The sequence below is a fragment of the Pleurodeles waltl genome, chromosome 3_1 (genome assembly GCF_031143425.1).
Source record: "Pleurodeles waltl isolate 20211129_DDA chromosome 3_1, aPleWal1.hap1.20221129, whole genome shotgun sequence".
Classification (NCBI taxonomy): Eukaryota; Metazoa; Chordata; class Amphibia; order Caudata; family Salamandridae; genus Pleurodeles; species Pleurodeles waltl.
The window spans coordinates 150,207,846-150,229,005 of record NC_090440.1 but is presented as its reverse complement, the minus strand read 5'-3'; the positions used below and the strand labels follow the sequence as shown (position 1 = coordinate 150,229,005).

At 42.0% G+C, this 21,160-nt stretch overlaps 1 protein-coding gene across 6 annotated transcripts in view; it reads right to left on the bottom strand.

Annotated features, from left to right (window-relative positions):
* Positions 1–21,160, bottom strand: part of TLN2 (talin 2) — a 1,094,076-nt gene that overhangs the window by 248,622 nt on the left and 824,294 nt on the right. For all 6 annotated transcript variants that reach the window (XM_069221982.1, XM_069221985.1, XM_069221980.1 and 3 more), the window contains 2 exons: positions 2,894–2,983; positions 1,562–1,684 (listed from right to left, as the gene is read on the bottom strand). In XM_069221982.1, coding sequence (XP_069078083.1) covers positions 1,562–1,684; positions 2,894–2,983 — 213 coding nt within the window. The remainder of the gene's footprint in view (positions 1–1,561; positions 1,685–2,893; positions 2,984–21,160) is intronic.

Sequence of the window (21,160 nt, the reverse complement as noted above, 5' to 3'; positions counted from 1 at the left end):
GAGTCAGAGAGACTGCCTGCAGAACAGTAGGGGCAAGTGCAGACAAAACACAAGATGTAGAGAACTGACATGTCTACTTTCAAAGCCTTGAGAATACTTGGTTACAGAACAAATCCTCACCACATAATTATGAGCATTATTACTTTAGGGATATGGTTGGTGAATGTTAAGAGAACTGAAGTTAGGCAATACCACAGCATGTTGATAAAAGAAAGCAAGGAGTGAAGTTATTCAATGTCGCTGGTAAAGAAGGAGTATGAAAAGAATGACAACATAAATTGTGGGCTGTTTGGTCTGAACAGGATGCAGCGACTCAAAATAGCTTTCTGCTATTCTTTTCGCATCTTACTCTTACCTATCAGAGCTCACTGGAACCCACCAGGCATTTCTTTTATATAGGCACCTGAAACCTGTCTGACAATGAGTAACTGTGGACAATTATTGACACTAGAGTGCTACAGTCAACCGCATGGAACGGCCTTAACACACGTGTGGTTTAGTGCTAATCATGGCTGTTGTAGTAGAAATCTGACTTCTGGGGGGGTTCCTGAAGCAAACGTGGTTTGATTCAGATCTCAGAATCGGATGCAGGTTAGAAATTAATCTGGGACCTGGAACTCTAGGGAAATTGTCTTTGTGATTCTGCCATATGAATTTTGATTACTTTCATGTTTCCTGTCTGGATAGCTTTTGGTGGTAAGCAGCGTAGGCCCGGTTTCTGGAGATAACTTGGGTCCCCACTTAGTAGGCCTCGTACAGAGGACTTTCAATGTAGTCATAGCCTCCACTGGAGCCAGTGAAGGATTTTAGTCAAGTTTGGCGTGGTCTAGTTATGTTATGTCTCATTAGGCAGCCTTTCAGGGTAGTAAACATTTGGACTCAATGGGTGTTTCCAGAAGTCCCCCAGTATCTTATTACGCCCTCAGTCTAGTTTCCCCCAACCTTTAGTCAATATGACGCCTCCTCTCCCCTCATTCACTTTCTTCACCTCACCATTCAGTTAATGTTTCCATACATCCCAATATTCCATTTGTCTTTTTCTTTTACACACCATGGCCCCACTCTACTGTTTTCCTCCTTACCTACTCTATTGTGTTTGGCCTTTTCATCCTCCACCTCCGTCAATAGTTTCTTTCCCTGCTCTCTCATTCCCCTTTCTTTTTCCTCCTTCATTTCCCTTTCCTGCTTTGGACTTAAGGCTGGAGCAGACAGAGAAAATGAACTACCACTACTTCAAACTGCTTTCTTTCTTCCTTTGTTTTTCAGGTCTTCATTGTTGTTTATGACTATTTGATTAGTCGGGGAAACTGGTCATTAACCAAACGGATATTCAACAGAAATTATTTTTTTCATTGCTAGTTTCGCTAAAATAATGCTCTTCTCAACACCCATGTAAACTGTTGTGACTACTCTATATTTTGGAGTTTGGTAAGACAGGTATTACCAATTCTGGAACTGCACTGTAGCAACAATCCAAAGGTACACATAAGAAATCTGAGTGTGTTTTTTTAAACTAAACTCTACAAGCAGTATAGCAAGAATATACAATGTGAGTGTGTACCTGGGCAGCAGCCTCTGTGAGACCACAGAGAGCCTTCGATGCAACTCCAACACATTCCCCAAAGACAGGCAAGTCTCCAGTCTTGGCATTTTGAGAAATTCCAGCCATCGACTCTCCCAAGACCTAGAACAGAAGATGGATCATGTGCATATGTCAAACACAACCTACACAATGTTACAGAAAAAAAGAAAATAAAGGTAATCTGCAAATAAACATGAGGCATGCTAAAACATTCTCATTGGGTATTTCGTGCTTGCCAATTACTCTACAAATGCCCAACATTTACTTTATCTCGTACTACAAATTTTTGTGACGTGATATCACAATATTATATTGCCACAGTCTTCTGTAAGCATTGCCTTGGGGGCTGTAATACTGCATGCATAGAATAGATGGAAAGTATGAAGAGAATGTAAGCAAAAAGGGTTCAATCACAGAATTGTTTACCACGTTCTGAATAAAAACCTTCCAAATATATCTCAGAGAAAAGGCACACCATTCATTGGCCTATACTTTCGATCTTCTTTCTGGTATCCTACATAACAAGCTTGTAATTCCTGTGCACTTGATTCAACAAGGTGTGAATTCATTGTTAGTGGGATACTCATTGGACAGTAGTCAAACTCAGTTCACTAGGCCACTACTCTCTCACTATAGTCAGGTTCTAGACAACCCTTGAAGGTGTCCCATGTACTGGTTCTCCAGACATCGCCTCTACTGTGTGTCCACAAGCATACAGTGACACGTGTTTAATCAATTTGTCAGGTGAAGTGATGTAAGCTCAATCCACTTAATGTATATTTCTATACAGCCAAAACACTAGATAAAACAACACGTGTTGACAGGTCCAATGCTTGCCAGATAATGGTGGGACAGAAATAGACCAGATACAAAAGTGTCACTTTCGTCTTGTTGATCTTACTGATTGACCTAAACTCTGAACTCCAGAAGAAAAGGCCAAATGTATGTGTGAGGGAGGATGCTGGAAAAGGAGGGAGTGCATGGTAAAACTAGATTGAAGAAGCAAGGATGTGATGGGAAGAAAAAGTAGGAACACGTAAATGGTAAAAAAAGAGAGCACAACACTTTTTACACCATGTACTAACTACATTGGTGAAGCCCTCTGAAAAAAAATACAGTAAATACTTGAACATTTATAGTTTCTTTCTGCAAGTGTGAAAGCATTTTTGTGGTTTATAGTCATTCTTTTGCATCACAAATATTTATATGTAAATACTGAAAACATGCTATCTGAATCCATTTTTTGTATTTCACACAAAATACAAGTAACCTTGGGATGGCAATTAATTATCACCAGAAATCAATTCTCACCTTTGAGTTCTCCATCACACTCTCAATACAGTCGAAGTACGAAAGATCACTCACTGGCTCGTTAGGGTTGTCGAGCATCCCTTTCACGGTCTGCAATGAAATACCACAGGTTACATTTGTAATTTCCAGAGTAAGTGCACTGAAACACCACCACAATAAAGACACTTGTAAAATCTGACTGAGGACTCAATTACCGAAGATGGGGAATGTTCTTGTTAGGATATGGAAAAATCGTTGATGCTCTCTAATGATCATCAGCCAAGTGTCAGATCATGTTCAAATTTTTCAATAAGAAATCACAAATTGCCTGTAATGCATACACACTTTCAACAAATTCAAAATATGTACCTACGTAAGAAACAATGGCCTCAGAAGCACAAATGTAACCCTTGCATCAGTAAATCTAAGCAGCATCATGAACAATTTTGCATTTAAATGACGGTACATAAAGGAACTCTAAAGCATGGCATTGAGTAGTGCTCAGATAACACCGTTAACCCTGGGGATTTCTGAAGTGATCAAGCACCTACAATTATGAAATGAAGAATATAGTATATACTACATCACAGCAAATATACACACAATGAGGCTGTAACAAGTGACCCACTACTCATCAAATATGTATCTTAGATTATAAACCTCTCAAGAATCAGATTCAAAAATAACATCCAGAACAGTCCAGCAAATTTTCTAATAAGTGACTCTCCCTGAAAATCAAAGCAAAGCATTCTAGTCATCAGATACTCTATGTCGGAGACACTATATTTTGCAAAGTCCATTAGAATCGAATGGAAAGTGGTAAACTGGCGGAAGAAAATTAACTTGGCTGCTGAAGGGGAACAACGATAAGGTACAATAATAGGTGAAAAATAATGTGAAAGGGGCCTTGTTTTAAAATAGCGAGTGTAGCCTATAACTGAGCCGGGATAAAGAAATGGTACCTAATATTTTTTCAATGTCTTGAATCACTAAATGATAGCCACAGAGTACTAGCAGCGCTTATTCTCTGAGCCTGTAGAAGAGTGGTGCTGGGTCTGAGACACCTGCTCCAAGAGAACTCTTCCACTTCTGCTTGGCTGCCTGACCTGTGGATGAAAGCCTTAATTTTCAGATCAGCATGTGCCTGGAGACTGAGATCAGCTCTCCATGACTCACCAATGAAGGGCAGTAAACACTAGCATCCTTCCAGTCATGATCCAGGAATGCATGAAAAGCCATGAGGAGCTGGCTTCGTTGTTGTGACGCAGAGGGCTCACATACAGTTCATCTACGGATTCATCACAGACATTTGTCTCACAAAATAAGCATTTGGTTCAAAACAAAATATCTTCACGTGTAACCGTACTGCAACAAAAATACCAGCCACCAAATGTCAAGGAAAAATTGTTTCAGAACATAGTGTTTTTGGCATGTTAATTTTTTTTTTAGAAAAGGTTGTATGTGTATATACTATTTAACGTGTCATTTCTGGTATTCAATGTCACCTTTGTCATGGTTACAAGGTCGCTGGTGCCATTCCAATATCCCTTTTCAGCCATGAAATTCCTCCTGGAGGCAATCTGCACTGTCTGACAATTCAAAAGATAAGGACTATGAGAGTGATAGTATGACCTGTTTTTCCCCCTGAAAAGGCCTGTAATTGTCACACTGGGCAGTGAAGGGCAATCCACAAGCTAACCTCTGAAAGTCAGCCAATCAGATGGATTCTCTTACAGAAACTAAACCTTTACATGCCTATCATTTTCCATCCTAAGAAAAAAATGTGATTTCTCCTGTGGGTTTTCCACAACAGCTATGCATAGATCTCAGCCTTGGTACAGAACCACTGAACTGAAGGCATGAAAGAAGTTGGAGAGCAAATGACCATTGTCAGGTGATTCCTAATTATTGATTTCCTAATGTGAATCCTGTGCATTTCCAGTCTTTCAGGGACTTGGCTTATTTTAATAAACTATTTTAATATGAATGCATTCGCTTGATGTTGCGGTGACTAGAATAAGTTAAATGATCCAACTTCTGTAAAAAAAAAAAAAAAAAAAAACATCGACCTAGTCAACTTCAGCGATAATAGCGTAGAGCATACTGGGAGAAGGACTTAATCAAAGATCTCAAACAAAGCACTAAAAGGCAGCAATTCTGAAAGCAAAATACAACTTCCTTAATACAAGTATCGCTAGTGTATAGAATGCATAACCGAAGTTGTTTTTCTGTACTAAAATCTTTTCACAGCCCCATGGCCTTGTTAGTTTGGTGACAACTTCCCAGTGCTTTTGTGAAGATATAGCCTCTTACTACATTTGAAACTTCAGGTATACCCAGCTATTTGATTTGCACAGAATTCTTTAGGGCCAACTTTTCACAAACCCAAAAAACATAATCCTTGTTGATTGAACCTAGGCCAGAAGTTGAGAGTCTACTCGTGTATTAAATCAGGCTCCCTCGATGATCCCTTCCAGCAGCTATCTGTAAAGTGCTTACTCAACCCATTCCTGATAATCTAGTTCTAGCAATGTGGTCTGGTTTCTGGAAGGCTGTTGTGAGGTCTCCGGTATTTACAAAAGCCTGGTCTTAGTCAAATTATTGTCCCATTCCACTCTTCCCAGCATTGGATAAGTTATTGGGAAAGCTTGTTGCAAAACAGTTATCAAAGGTGAGGATATTGATTCCTCTCAGATTTCATTCCAGACCAAAATACCGATAATCTTTGATCTCAGTTACAATGGATTTAAAAGTTACAACTGGAAAACGGGGTGCAGGGGAAGTAATCCTTTGGATCTCTCAGATGCACTCAACAGGGTTGACCTTTCAGTAATACTGCAATTCCTGATGTAGTTTAGCATTGAACAGTGCTTTAATTGGCCCACAGTCTGCCCAAACTGGCCCATTTGAAACATAAATGCACCCCAGTCTCTACATAGGTCTTTTTGATTCCCTATGCTTTAGTTTATGATGGGCCTCTGTCAAGTATCTTCAGCTAATTTTGGTGCAAAGCACTCTCCTAAATTAATGATGAATATATTAAATAGCTATGCAAGAGTGAGTGGGGGATAAATACAAATAAATAACAATAAAACAGGCGATACTGGGTAAGCTTCCTTGGACTGGCTAATCTCCCTTTGACCAGTCAGCATGATCAACACTCTTACCCCGCTCTCAAGAACAAAGTCCCTGGGTGTCATGCTCAATTAGAAACCTATCCTAAACTTGCAAGCCAACAGTGCATCTCCTTAGACAAGAGCTGTCCATTACCCTGCAGGAGCTCCATGCTCCTGTCAAGGCTGCCTGAGTTTTGTCAAGGATCAATTATTGTTAACGCCTCTGCACTACATGCCAGATTGCCCCTTGGCAGAACCCTACAGTACATTTCATCTATCAGCTGAATAAGAGCAAACACATTTCTATCACACACAGGCATCCCCTTTGGTTGGCAGTGAAACAAAGAACAAATTCAAATGTGTCTGCTTATTTCACTAAGCATTCTATTACCATGCTTCTTAAGGGCTCATCACTCTATTCTTCCCTTGTCCACCAACGCATTGTCCAGAAAACATGTTGCTCCTGCGAGTTCCCAGGGAAAAGTGAGATGTTTCAGAGCAAATGGCAGATGCAGATATGCCATTATATCTCATTCACTTTTCAGCAAAACTATGAAGAAATTTCTTATTCTGGTAGATCTTTTATCACGACTAGCATCTGCCTCCTGATTTGGTATTGTTCTTTAAAGCCAAGATGCCTTTGGTACCCGTGTCCAAGAATTCAAAATACATTTAAAAAATGAGGAAAGGCTAAATCCATACTTGCATCTGGCTCTGTGTACTGGGCTAAACTAGAGGTTTGGTATCCTTCTGACGGGTGTAGGATCTTACAGTATTTGCTTGCTGTAGTCAGAATAGGTAGTAGGTCTTTTGATGCCATTAACTAAGCACCGGCTTACATCAATCTGCCAAATCCCTCTGGCATACAGAATTTAAGCTTAGAAAATGTGCAAAATACACAATCTTCTAAAAGGTCTGATCGTCTTTAAAGAAAAATATTACTTATCGAGTAAGCATCTGTTTGTGGCATGTTGTGCCATGTGGAGGTGCACATGCTTAGCATAATTCTGCCACCTAGCTTTGGCCTCAGATGTGCAAAAGTTGATTTTCTTTGAAGAAAGTCTTTCGAGTCACGAGGTAGTGTGACTCCTCCTTATGCTGGTAATGTGCATGGTCATCGACTTCATTGTATGATTTTTTCCCCGCGTGGCGAGTGAGGATGGATTGCGAAGCAAGGCATAATATAAGGAGATGTCTATGCAAAAAAGAGTTTGTTATAAATAGTTAAAGTAGCTGTAACAAGCACAGGTGTCTGGTGAGGAGAGTGGGTGCATGTGAATATGTGAATCTACAGCATTACATGCCACAAACAGATGCTTACTGCGTAAGTAACATTTTCCGTTCAAGGCATGTGTGGCTGTAAATACACATGCTTGGCATAGACTGTAAAGCAGTCTTCCTCCATAAGCAGTGGCTACCCTGTGGGAGTTACAGTTGTTTGAAACAGTATGCATAGAACTGCTTTGCCCACTTTGGCTTGGTGACCCACCAGCACATCTACACAGTAATGTTTTGTAGATGATGTGATGCAGACCATTTAGCTGCTTTACATATGTCAGCTACAGGTAGACTTCCTAGAAAGGCCACTGAAGCTTCTTTTTTATGAGTAGAGTGAGCGCCAGGAAGAATGGGTAAAGTTCTTTTAGCTTTAGCACAGCATGTTTGGATGCATTTAACAATCCATCGTGCAATGCCCCATTTAGAAATCACCCTTCCTTTGTGTGGTTTTGAGAAAGCAACAAATAGAAGATTTATCCCTGTCAATATAATACATGAGAGCTTGTTTTACATCTAATGTATGCAGAACCCTTTCTGCAAATGAATCAGGTTGGAGGGAAAAAAATGGCAGTTCAATAAACTGATCAAGGCGGAACAGAGAAACCACATTTGGAAGAAATGTAGGGTTAATATGAAGTACAACCCTATCCCTATGTATTTTGAAGAAAGGTTCTTCTAAAGTTAATGCCTGAAGCTCAGTGGCACATCTGAGTGAAGTGAAAGCGACCAGGAATGTTATCTTCCAGGATAAAAACTGGAGGGGGAATGAGTGGAGGGGTTCAAATGTAGGGCCCATTAATCTTGTTAATACAATATTTAAGTTCCACGTAGGAGCTGGTGGCACCCTAGGTGTAATAATTCTTATTAGCTTATCGAGAAAGGCTTTGATGACTGACATCCTAAATAGAGAAGTGTGTTGTCTATTTTGTAAATATGTGGCTATCACTGCTAGGTGTAGCCTTATAGATGTAAAAGCTAAACCAGAAGTATGCAGATGAAATAAATAACAGACAATGCCCTGTACCTTGGCTGCTGAGGGATCAACGTGTTTGGAATGACAATAGTGAACAAATCGTTTCCATTTAGCAGTGCAACAGGAACGAGCAGTAGGTCTCCATGCCTCTTTAAGAATGTCCATAAACTGTTGTGGAAGACTGAGGTAACTAAATTCTAGGACTTCGGGAGCCAGATCGCAAGGTTGAAGGACCCTGGTGTCTGATTTCTCCATGGTTCTGTGCGAGAAGGTCCTGCCTGTTCTGCAGTACTTTCTGGGGAACTACTGACAATTCTAGGAGTGGAACCAAGGTTGTCTTGTCCATGTGAGAGCCACCAGAGTGAGGGTGAGAGAGTCTGCCAAAGTTTGTGAGCCACAAACAGAAGAAGTGGAAGAGGTGGAAAAGCACATTCAAATATCCAGGACCAAATCATCCACAGTGCGTTGCCCTTGGACTGTGGTAGTGGGAACCTGGAGGCGAAGTTTGGGCATTTGGCATTTTCAGCTGTGGCGAAAGAGGTCTATTTGTTGTTGTCCCCAACGCTGGAAGTAGAGAAGGAGGACTTGAGGGTGGAGTTCCCACTCGTGGACTTGTTGGCACATGCTGCTGAGGAGGTCTGCAAAGTCGTTGTCCACTCTGCTAAGTTAGCAGGTACTCCGCTAAAGTACTAAGTACTCCACTAACAGCTGAATGTTGTATTCCACCTCTAAATTGTTTAAGCTAAATGAGAAAGCTGAGGGGACCTGGTGCCCCCTTGCTTTTCAAGACAATACATGGCTGTCATTTTGTCTGTCCTGATCAGGACTACCTTGCCAATGAGGTGAGGAAGGCATGCTTTCAGAGCTAGATGAATAGCTAGTAACGTCAGGTGATTGATGTGGAGATGTCTCTGACAGGGTGTCCAGAGACCCTGTATAGTTAGATCTTGGGAATGTGCTCCCCATCCTGTGAGGGCGGCGTTATTGTTCTCTGGAGAACTGGGTCTAGAAAAGGCCGTCCCTTTAACATGTTGTTGGTGCCAGTGCAGAGAAGGGCAAGATTGACGGCTGACCAACACTAGATCTTCCCATTGACCCTCAGCTTGAGTTAATTTGGAGCGCTAAGCATTCCTACAACAGATGCATCTTGAGTCTGTTATGAGGTACTAGGGCTATACATGAAGCCATCACACTGAGGAGACACATGACTGCCCTCACTGTTATCTGTTGACCTGATTCAAAGTGGGTAATGAGTACTGGAAAGACTGTATCCTGGCAGTATTGGTATAAGGTATTCCCAGATCTAAGCAGAGAATTACTCCTAGGTAAGGATGGATCTGAAAGGGTTTGATGTGGGATTTTACGGTGTTGATTGTAAAGCCTAGTTGGTGAATTAGGTTTATTGTGACCTAAGCGTGTGAGAACCACTTTTGACGAGCTATGCTTCTGATGAGCCAGTCACCTAGATATGGAAATACATGTATGTTTTAGCTGCGCAGGTGAACAGCTACTACCTCAAGGCATTTGTTGAAGACATTGGGTGCACTAGTGACCCTGAAGGGGAGCACTTTGAACTTGAAGTGCTGATTGTTTATTACAATCCTGAGATACGGGTGATGTGCCGGGTGAATAGGAATGTGAAAGCAGACGTCCTTGAGGTCGAGTGTGGCCATCAATTCACCCTGTTCTAACAACAGGATGACATCTTGAAGAGTGACCATATGAAAGTGCTCTGAAAGAATGTGTTCATTTAGGAGGCTGAGATCCAAGATTGGTCTCAGGGACCCATCCTTTTTGGGAATAGGGAAGCATAGTGAATATACTTTTGTGCCCTGCTGATGAAGTGGAACAGGTTCTATAGCTCCTTTCTTGAGGAGTGGTTGTACTTCTTCCCATAGCAACCACTGATGTTGTGGGGAAAGTCTGTGTTGGCGAGGTGGAATGTTGGGAGCTGTGGAAGTGAGCTTCAGACAATAACCATAATGGATATTATCCAATACCCACTGGTTGGAGGTGATGTCCTGTCAGAGGGGAATGAACCCATTTAGTACTCCCCCCCCCACGTGTGTTGTGTAATCAGGGGGAATGATGGGAAAGTCAGAGTTTTGTGGTTGTAAATCTGCCTCTGTATGTACCTGTGGAGTTGTTATCCCTGTATGAGCCTCTGTAGTATCCCCTAGGCAAGGTAGTTTGGGTCTGAGGTCTTTATTACGAAGTGGATGTCTCAGGGGAGGAGGCCTTTGAGCGTCCATTGTAAGAGAGGCAGCAAAAGGAGCCACAGTTAGATGGTGTCTGTAACACTCCTATAGCCTTAGCTATCTCATTTTCTTTCTTGATCTTTTTAAGGAGGGTGTCAACTTGAGGACCAAAAAGATGTTTTTCATCAAAACGAAGAGCCAGGAGGTTTTGTTATACCTCTGGTTTAAACCCTGAGACCTGGAGCAAGCATGCCTTCTTAAGAGAATGCTAGAATTGATCCCTCTAGCTGCTGTATATGCATTGTCGAGGGCGCCACAAATGGTTGTATTTGATATTGGTTTGCCCTCAGAGGCAATTTGGTATGCCCTTTTTTGTGTTCTTCTGAGAGATGTTGGAATATCTCCTCTATCTCTTCCCAGTGAACCCTGTCATATCTGGAAAGGAGGCCAATTGAACTAGTGCTCTACTAGTGATTGGTGGATTGAGCAGCCACTCTCTCTCCAGCAGCGTTGATCTTTTTACTCTATTTATTTGGTGGGAGTGCCCCACCAGATGTTTGTGACTTCACTTTTTTATGAGTCCTTGCAACAACCAGAATATTGTTGTGGGTTGATTTTACACTCAGGCTCACATATTTTAGCTTACTTATGTCTGAGGCCTGTGCCCGTTTACCTGCATATGTGTTCTGATTTCATCTATTCAATTTTATTCATTTTTAGAGCCTGCTATCAGCGGGATGTTTTTATTTTCTAATCAGCTGTAACTTTGTGATTCTGTGAAAGCACTGTTCTTATTCTGTGCACAACATTTCACCATGTACTTCTGTCCAAGGTTGACCAGTCCGAGCACATGGTAATCTAGATAGTAATTGTCACCACAAGAGTTTGTAAACAGTCCGGCACCTAGGCAATTCCCCATGTCAGGTCTTTTCACGGAGCGAAAATATGTTTCTTATAAAAACACTGTATAGGTCACGGGGCAAGAGGGAGGTCATTCCAGCCAGGATTCCATCCACGCAGCATGCCATTTCATTGCTGACCATGGCACCGTCTCTACAGCCAATGATCAGAGACTGCGGGCAGACCTCTATCCTTCAGGTAATGTGGGTGAGTGTTCCTCTCTTGGACTAACTAGGGACCGACTGGGCTATCACTGCTGTGTTCTCGCTTAATAGTTTAGGTAGAATTCATCTATGTATATTATGCCAATATGTTGGGACTGTGTTTTTTTCCACACTAGTCACCGCCATTCTAATACTGTTATGCCTCATTGCCCTAATTATTGCAGCTTATATATTTTATCGTAGATTGCAGTCTTTTAAAAAAAATTATAGAAAACCATCTGTCAGGAATCCCCAAGGTGCCTACTGCGTTATCTATCAGCATCCACAGGGATTAGGGTTAAATCATCTCTACGTTCTTGGTTAAACCTTCATGTTTCAAGTAAACATTATGTGCTGTGTTACAAAATTGGTTTTATCAATGCTTGTTTGCTAATGTGAGCAGGTGTAGACATGTGTTTCTAATTGGGTGTGGTGTAGACATGTGCTTCTAATTGGGTGTGGTGACTCATCCACATGTGGAAACTCAACTGCTTTCCTGATTGGCTATAAATAGAGTGAAGCATGCCTCCCTGCTTGGCTTTGTTTTGCTTCCTGATCTCAGCATCTGATTTGGCAGTCCAGCCCCTGCTGTCATCCTCGTATTCAGGACTTTTGAGGCAATCCTTTTCCTAGTTCTTGTAACAGCTGACACCAGGCACTCCTCCAGCACTCCGGAAAAGACTGCAGCTAAGTTACTAGTATTCTCCAGGGAGTTTGTTCTTAGAGCGCAGCGCTTTCCTAGAACAGCTGGTGTATTTCAGACCTCGTATTTTGGCAGAGTGCTTATCTTGAAGAGACAAATGCATTTCTGAACATTCTACATTGTTATTGTAGTTACTTGCCTAAATGTGCTTCAGGAAATCTGTTTGAGCTCAAGTACTACAAAAAGTGACAGTGCAATTTTAAAAGCGCATTTACGTGACTTATCTTTCTCTAGTAGCATAACTCTTGGATTTAAATTGTGTCATTCATGCCTGTGTTTCAGGTTTGAGGAATTTGCTTTTTGAAGGGTTTTTCACACACAGAGTGAACCTAACCAAACTGTGCCACCCTGTTTGAACCCAGAGTGGAAATTTCTGTTTCTTGGATTGTTTTTGTTCCTTTTAGTTTAACCCTATGCATGCAGGAAAGTTATATGTGATATAATTAATGCCCTTGTTTGTCTTTCTTGAGCATGATAAGTGCAACCACAGTTCTAATTGTAGTGTGCAACAATGAATCTCTGTGAAGCCAGCCCTAGTGTCGCAGTACTTATTGTTATGCTACTCAGTTTGGGTTTTTGGTAATGCAGTGTTAGTAATTGTGCCAACAGTTATTATTATTCAAGAAAAGTGCTGGAGCATCCCGGTATTCTTCTACCGCTCCTGTGCCCATATCAGATAGAGAGATTCAGTTTCAAGGAACTTGAGTGCACTAACTCTACTATCACTCTGTCAACAACGACCTGCTCCCCTCCCGAAGATACAGGGTGCCTGGCTAGACTGGCAAGACGTGGAGGTGTTTTGTCTCTTTCTCTTCCACTCCCCCTTTTGGAACACCTGCCGGGGTTTCTGTGTCCACCAGGAAGTGACGAGAGGTGTTCCAGGAGGTCGGGGGCATACCATCACCCCTGCAGACATCCTGCTTTTCAGGAGAGTGGCCCCATCTCAACACCATCTTGCATCTCTTTCTTTGGCCTATGCGTGTGTATGAGACCTTTTGCTAATGAGAGAAAGGGGTTAGACTTGTCAACCACAATTTCACCCTGAGGAGAAACAGAGTGTCATGTTCCAGGCTCCCGCAAATCACCTTTTCTTTCAGCCTTTGGTGAGGTGCTACTAGCTAGCCGAAAGGGTTGGGCCAATAGCTGCCAAAACATGTGTGGTGTGGGATTGACTCAGTCACCCACAAACGGTGGTGCTGCTGCCCCTAATCCAGCAGTCTTGTTTAACAACAGGAGTCCTACGACATGGTGCTACCAATGTTGGTTTGGCACTAATTATACAGGTCACCTGAGTATTTTTGTCTCACACACACTAAGGGTACCCTAAGAACCACTTTAAAGAGACATCCGTGATTATAGGGAAAATCCTCCTCAGTTGAATAGGGAGCACCTATCTAGGCTGTAGATTGTTAGAGCTTGAATATTAAAAGGTTTCCCCTATTGGTGGTTCATACTCTGATACCAGTTCCTTAATATAGCACAATCAGTAAATATTAGAGAACTGTAGACAACCAGTTCCACAGTTCCTGCTAGCTAAAGACTTAAGAAATGAGGGCAGGGATTTCACAATCATAGTTGAAGCTCAAGACACCTGCAAAACAGAAATATTCTACTCATGGGTCACCTTCCCAGAAATACATGCAGACTCTAACACATTTCATACACACCGAATAGCGAACATACCCTTACAGTACAGAGCAGACCAATATTTAGAAATACCTCTAAATTATCAAGAACACCAAGACTGGTTTGATGGCGCCCTTCCATATGTAACACAACTTGTTAAGTTAGGTCCTTTAAGCAGTTAAGGACCAACATAGCCAGCATTGTCCACATACACACCACATCCCAATATGCAAGCTCTGCCAGCAGCAGAAGTACACACGCTATACAAAGAGCTAGCAGCAATATATAGACTGAATCAATGCAAACTCTAAACGCTGTCCCTGCCAGGTCTGCTCCAGATATAAATCAAATGGCTGTTACAGGGATGAATCCACAAACTGTACATTCAATAATGGGAAAATCAACCACTGAGCAGGAAAAGATTCCATTCTAGATTGCACAGAAAACAAACCAGCTAGAATAAGTGTTTCCCCATACAGGATCCCAAGACAAACATAGAATTGTCACAATGTGTTTGCCATTTGGAATGGTTCCCTCAATAGAAGACTGCGGTACTTGGGGCACAGTCTTTGCCGTAATATATATCACCACACATGGTACACTGACACTTGCAAATCTACTTGAAGTGTTGAAGTAAATTCAAAATGAACATGAGCCACCCCAAGCCTTGGATTTGGGGATAATACTGATGCACAATTTTGACACAGTATCCTCAATAATTTTAAGCAATATTAAAGGGGAAGCAGCAGCATTGGCAATCCGCCAGCGGCTCCAGGAGATTCCTCAGCAGGATGCCACTCATACTGAGAATGTTGTGGAAGAACAGGGCATGGTCAGTGTCTCTGCTAGACAGTGCAGAAGAACTCACAATATGTCACCAGAGTCTTGTAGATCTTCTGGATGTGACACCAACTACTTCATTGAAGTTGATGCAGCGGACAGGTGTATCTCCCCAACCGACAGGGTCTACAGATTAAACATTCAGGTTGAGGGAGACTGAGCGCACTATCAAAGTAATCTTCTGGAGAAGACTATGACTAAATTATGATATTTTGTTGGCAGAAAAAGATTGCCTACCTGAATTTGTCTGCGTGCTCCCATGGGGGAAGATGTTGTTTTGCCTTCTCAGTCCTAGTTGTAGACGTAGAAAAGGAAGCCTACGCTGCTGATTGGGCTTGGCACAAGCTACTGCACTGTATCGAAACCACGTTCAGAGGGATAGGGATTACCCCTACCATGTAATACCAATTATATCTACTCCACAGATCCAGTCTCAATTTCCAATTAAACATAAAGCTAAAGCACCAGTGAGAGAGATTCTCACACAACTTGAGAACCTGGGAGTAACTGAACACTGCGTCTCTGCAATAAATAACCCGTTATTCCCTGTGGCAAAACCCGACCACATTCATATGGAATAGTCTTAGATTACATACATTTAAACAGTCTCACACACACACACACACACATTTGCAATTCAAAATGCACTCATTAACAATATAGTATGGAAAAACTACAAAACAACCTTGGACATTTCTAATGGGTTTTTTTCTGCCAGAATTTGATGCCAGAAAGCCGGGACCGAGGTGCCTTTAAGTGCATTAGACTCTCAGTGGCGTTTCTGTTGCTTGCCCCAAGGGTATAAGAACAGCCACAGGGTATTTTTTGCACGTGTAACATCAATATTGCAGGATATCACTCCCAGGCATTGTCTTATGTTGATGACATTTACCTAACAGATGACAACCTCAATGCACATTTGGCCCGGGTGGACCACATTGTTTTAGTATCCACTGGCCAAGGCTGCAAATTTAACTTTCAGAAAACCAAAATTGCTTTCTTAAGTATCCTATTTCTAGGATACGAACTAACTGATGAATGCAAAAGCCTAGCCCCGCTCTTTCTCAAAAGGAACGCTCAACTTCAACCTCCAAACACTATCAAGAAACTGCACTCCTTGCTGTGTTTCTTTAAATTTTCCAGTACATATATTCCAGATTATGCACAACGCATAAAACCACGTTATGATTTCATTCGTCCAGATTTTTCAAGCGAACACTGGATACCAGAACATACACACATAATTAAGAGACTTGCAACAAGGCAAAACACTTACACACACCAGACAACAAAACAAACATGATCATCAGAACAGTTCCTGGTGCCATCTGGCTCACCTATGTCACATTCAAGGAGGGTGACACAGTACCAACAGCATTTAAATCACATTTGTACTCCAATGCAGAGTGGTTTGTACCAACAGAAAAAACATACTGAGTGCTGTACAAATGTTTGTCATTAAGAAGAGACCACTTGCCCAAAGAAAACGCATTATTATTGTTACCCCGATGCTAGCCCTCAAGGCGGTTACCAAAGCTAGCGTCCCAAACGCAAAAGCATTCGATTCAAGCTGGATTCAATGGGCAACCTCCCCGACTGCCACTGATGTTGATTATGTTTTCAACTCTAAACTACAGACCCAAGAATTTCTACAATATGAACTTGAGTGCCAATACCCTCTAACCTCATGCCTCTTGATCAGTACAGAAAGATCATTTACAATGATGGTTCAGCACAACCAGCCGTAGGTACAGAACAGCAGTACTAAGCTGCTAGCGCAGCAGTTGGTGGAGTCATGACGGATGGTACTTTCCACTCTCAACATACCTACAAGCAGATCCTAGGGGGCGGCACTGCAGAACTTACAGAGCTCAAGGCTCTAATCTTGGCACTGGAACATACAAATCCTGAACAATCCACCTTGATTGTGTGTGATTGGTATTACTGTGTCCAGTCCTAAAATGATTACGTACATCATTGGCGTATGAAGAAGTTCAGACAGTCAAAAGAGAACACCGTTAAACACAAAAACTTGTGGGGGAGGGTAGCTAATCTTAAAGGCAGACTACCAAGAGCTCATGAAGTGCATACATTGGACCACCGATGTGTAGAAGCACATGTAGGAAACACTTTGATGATAAAGCTGACAAATCTGCAGTAGCTATGGCTTCTGTTGCTGAAATTACTTGTTCTCACGAGACTGGACAATGATACACTGGATGTCGTGAAAGCCTCGGCTGAAGGCAAGCCCTTACCCAAAGCATACCCTGCTAAATATACCTACTGCCTCAGTGTCCAAAATATTGCATTTGCAACAACTCCAAGTGTGGGTGATTATGTGATCCTCAACCAAGATCAGATACCAGATCTTATAAGGCAGCACATGAGGGTATCCCTGTTAAAAAATGATATTGGTGGCCGAGTCTATAGAAACAGACCAAACAGTATGTCCTTTGCTGTGACATCTGTCAACAAATTAAAGGGTCCACCATCAAATCCCCCCATCCCTCCACCCATCCCCCCCACTCCCCGCAGACACCCCTCTTAATGTCCATTAAACCACTACAATGTGTGTACCTGGACCATTGCAGTATCTTGGTCACTATTGATTCATGCTCTAGATTCCTGTGGGTTTGGCCACAACGATCAGTAGACGCCCAAACTATTATTAAAGATTTGCAAGTCTTCATTGTGACATATGCGGTTGCAGCATTCCACTCAGACCAGGGCCCTGCTTTTGCCTCCAGGGCATTCAGGGACATCATGGCAATGATGGGTGTTCAACTCCATTATCCCTCACCATATCATCCTATGATCCTGTTGAGGAGAGGAAAAACCGAGACTTAAAGCAATCCTGAACAGAAATGGTATTAGGTTCTGGTCATAGTTGGTTTTATCACCTATATGGGGTCCAGAGTGCACTAAATATTCTGCTCAGAAGGTCCTTGAGAGGAAACACCCCTTATGAGGTCTTGTTTGAGACACCTATGTATGACCCAGATCCTGAGGGCCTGGCGCAGTGGTAGCAGAAACACAATTTGACATAAATGAACCTGTCAGTGTTTTACAGGAAACACAACATTTCTGTGATAAAAATTCATCTGGCTATGCCGTCATGTTGTGAACGAGGGATTTGCCAACAACATCAATCGGCTGGATTCCTAATGTTGGAGGATCTAGTACAAGAGAATATTTCTGTAAAGAAAGAATTTGGACCATCTTATATAGCACCGGTTTCAGTCCTGGGAATACATGGTACCAGAACTGTCATAATACCACCGCTGCCTGGTTCTAGCAGAAAAACGTTTTGTTTCAATTGACAACGTCAAACTGCACCATGCGGTTGATTCTGCACAGTAGACCACGAGGATTCCTGGGTAGGTCCCTAGCCTCCCTCACTACCCAACGGAAAATACCTCTATAAGCACTCACCAATGCCTCTACTAGCACCAAAGCTACAGTTGTCTCCCCGAGCTTGGGGAGGGCACAGAACAGACTCCTGCTACTTCGTCACCACTTCACCAAAAAGAAATATCCAAGCAAGGATATCTACTATTCCAATTCAACACAGACAGATGGCATTGTTTATTAAGAACCACTATTGGGTCAATATACCAATTCTGCACTGGCTCCGGTCCTCGCACAAACAGCTTCTGGTAATTTGTCAACATAGACGATTTTTCTTCAAAACTCTTCTGCATCTGCAACAGCACCTGATTTAGCAACACGTAAGCTTTACAACTGGCTTAAAAACAATTATTTTTTTCATCCATGGTACTATCTATGGATAACACTGACATTGTTTGCCTTTCTGCTTTGGATTGGTTTTGTCATTGTTTTCTATCTGCTGATAAATGGTCATTATCTTCCTGAACCCTCTGCTGTTGAACTGGAGGGTGAATTTTTTACACCTTACCCTTCTTCCCAAAAGGTCCGATGAGACTTGTCCATTGTGAACATTTCAGATGTTCACATTCCTGATGGGACTGTGTGGGATAAACTACCACATAGTGTATTCGGTCCTACTGAACTCAAATCCCATATATTTTCAAAGTGTCTATGAATTATATCATGACACCTGGGGTGCGTCTGATGATTTGGATGTTAAAACAGTTGATTCCATGTTTTCTGAGCTTGAATATTATACTGTTTTTGAAAGTAACGACATAAATATGAAGGCAGCGAAATATGGCGAAATGTTTTGTTACCACCATTCAGAACATCATTTTCTGCACCAAGCTAGTACGCCGAGATCAGTTTTTAATTACACACAATGAGAACATTGTCCGACTCCTCCACTGGGGAGTCCAGAAATGTATGTAGAAAAGTTTGCATTTTGTTTTTTAGACATGATGCAAAAAATGTAGAACCATTACTTTAAATTATCTCTCTCTAAGGTGCGGAAAGTTTTGCTAACCAATACAAAATTGATCTATTCAGATTCCTTTGTTTCCAGGCTGGCTGTTGAGGGCTATGAATTCTGGAGGAACTCAGATGATTTAAAGAGTGTATGGGGAACACGTAATTGGCAAATACAGGGTAGGGAAACTTTATTTGGAGCATGCCTTATTCCCTTACAAATAAAATTTCTGAATGACACCGTTCAACAAACAATCTGCCTGGGGTTAGAAAAATAAAAGAAATGCATGAGCCCAGTATTCTGACACCAGCAAAATTTCACACTTGGCAGACATTTTTAAATGCCACCGAAGAGCAGCTTACTAGCTGGGTACAGAATGGTACCTTTAATTCCTCACTTTCACATCCCATCCCGGTTGGTGTAGCCAGTGGACAAAAATGGTTGTCAAGCTGGTTTATTAATTCCACATGGGATTTCAGAGCAAGCCGACCAGACCCTCACTATGTCACAGTTCAACACTCAGGTATCATTACTACATATAGTGTGGGCAAACTCTGCCAACAGAGGTAACGTTCCTCCACATTAGCAGCTGTCAAAGAACATCTTACTCTCCTTTCAGAAGAAGCCAACATACAAGATTTCTTGCTGGGTCCTAGAAAACCATGTTCAAAGCGTTTTGTATATGCCATATATAATGAAATTTGGAAGCTTTAGCAAATGGAAGCTGCTGCACGGTTAAGGCAGATTGACAAAGAAAGCATGGAGAAGGCTTTAGCCATTGTCATCAATGGTATGAACACATTGTCCAACTGCATTTACACGCTGAACAAGATTGTGTCATCTGCGAGACACATTATTCAAAATGATATGTCATTTTTACATCCTGGACCAAGTCAACGTAGGTCCATTATGCAGCTGGGTTGGACACTGCAGGTTCTCCAAAGTGACCTCATGCCTTGGCAGCAAATCAACTCTACAGAGTTATTTACCGCCTTTAATTTGACCAGACAACAAAAGAAAATGGCTGAAAAAGAAGCAAATTATATCATGCTTAACATTGAGAAATTGGAAAAGTTGCCTTTTACTGTAGCCATAATTCCATCAGCAGTATGGCTAATACACAGAGTAATCAACCTGCCCGATTCCACATTTCAGTTTAGCAAGCGTCTGAAACATTTTGCAGTTGGCAGATTCAGCAGTCAGGGGACAATTAAATCCAGGAGTTGTAGCGAAACAGAGGTCTTTCTTAGCGGAAGCAAATGTGAGACTACTGTTAGCCATTCTATGACTTGCAAGCAGGTGTCCTTTGAACAGCACTTGTAACGTTGCCATAGCAAAATTGGCATGCTATCTGAAGGATACTCCTGTCTCCAGTATTTCAGATACTTTCGAATGGAAGTTATGTGATGCTAAACGGTGAAAGCTGTTGCAGAAGGAAGCCTGCAATTGCCTATGTAATTTTGGTTTCTCAGATTGTAACTTGCTGCCGTCGTGTGTTATATCCGCCCCACATGAGAGATAAAAGTAGTATTAATGTGGCCGTACACTGCTACTTCAAATATAAATTTTGACAACCAGAGTGTTATTGTTCCAAAAACATGTAGCTCTGACATCAGCCAGAGAGACATATGATCTCCAACTTGCAAGGTTATCAGAAGAGATACAGTCCTTATTAAATACCAACTTCCCCAATCATTCTGGGCGGAGTTCTGGTACGTGGAACTCCGCAAAGTGCAGAAAAACACTCAGCAGCACTACACGGAGTTCCACAAACGGCAGACATTGGTAAGGTGTACTGTTTAGACTGATTTTCTGTGTCTCCCGCGCTGTAAAATCAGTGTGAATGGCATCATGCAGAGCGCCAGAGGGTGTTAGCTTCTTTTTTGCCGCGCGAGTAGATTTTCTACTCAAGCAGCAGCTTTCTCATCGTGTGCGGTTGCACAGGAGCTACAGGTGAAGCAGGTGGTGAGGCCTGCAGCTGGTGTTTTTAGGGGGCTGATGGGTACAGGGCTTGTGGCTTTGTTCATCTTCTTCCTGTGTATGGGTGGAGGTGGAGCATCCAAGGCCTCAGCGAAAGAAAGCTGTCTCTTG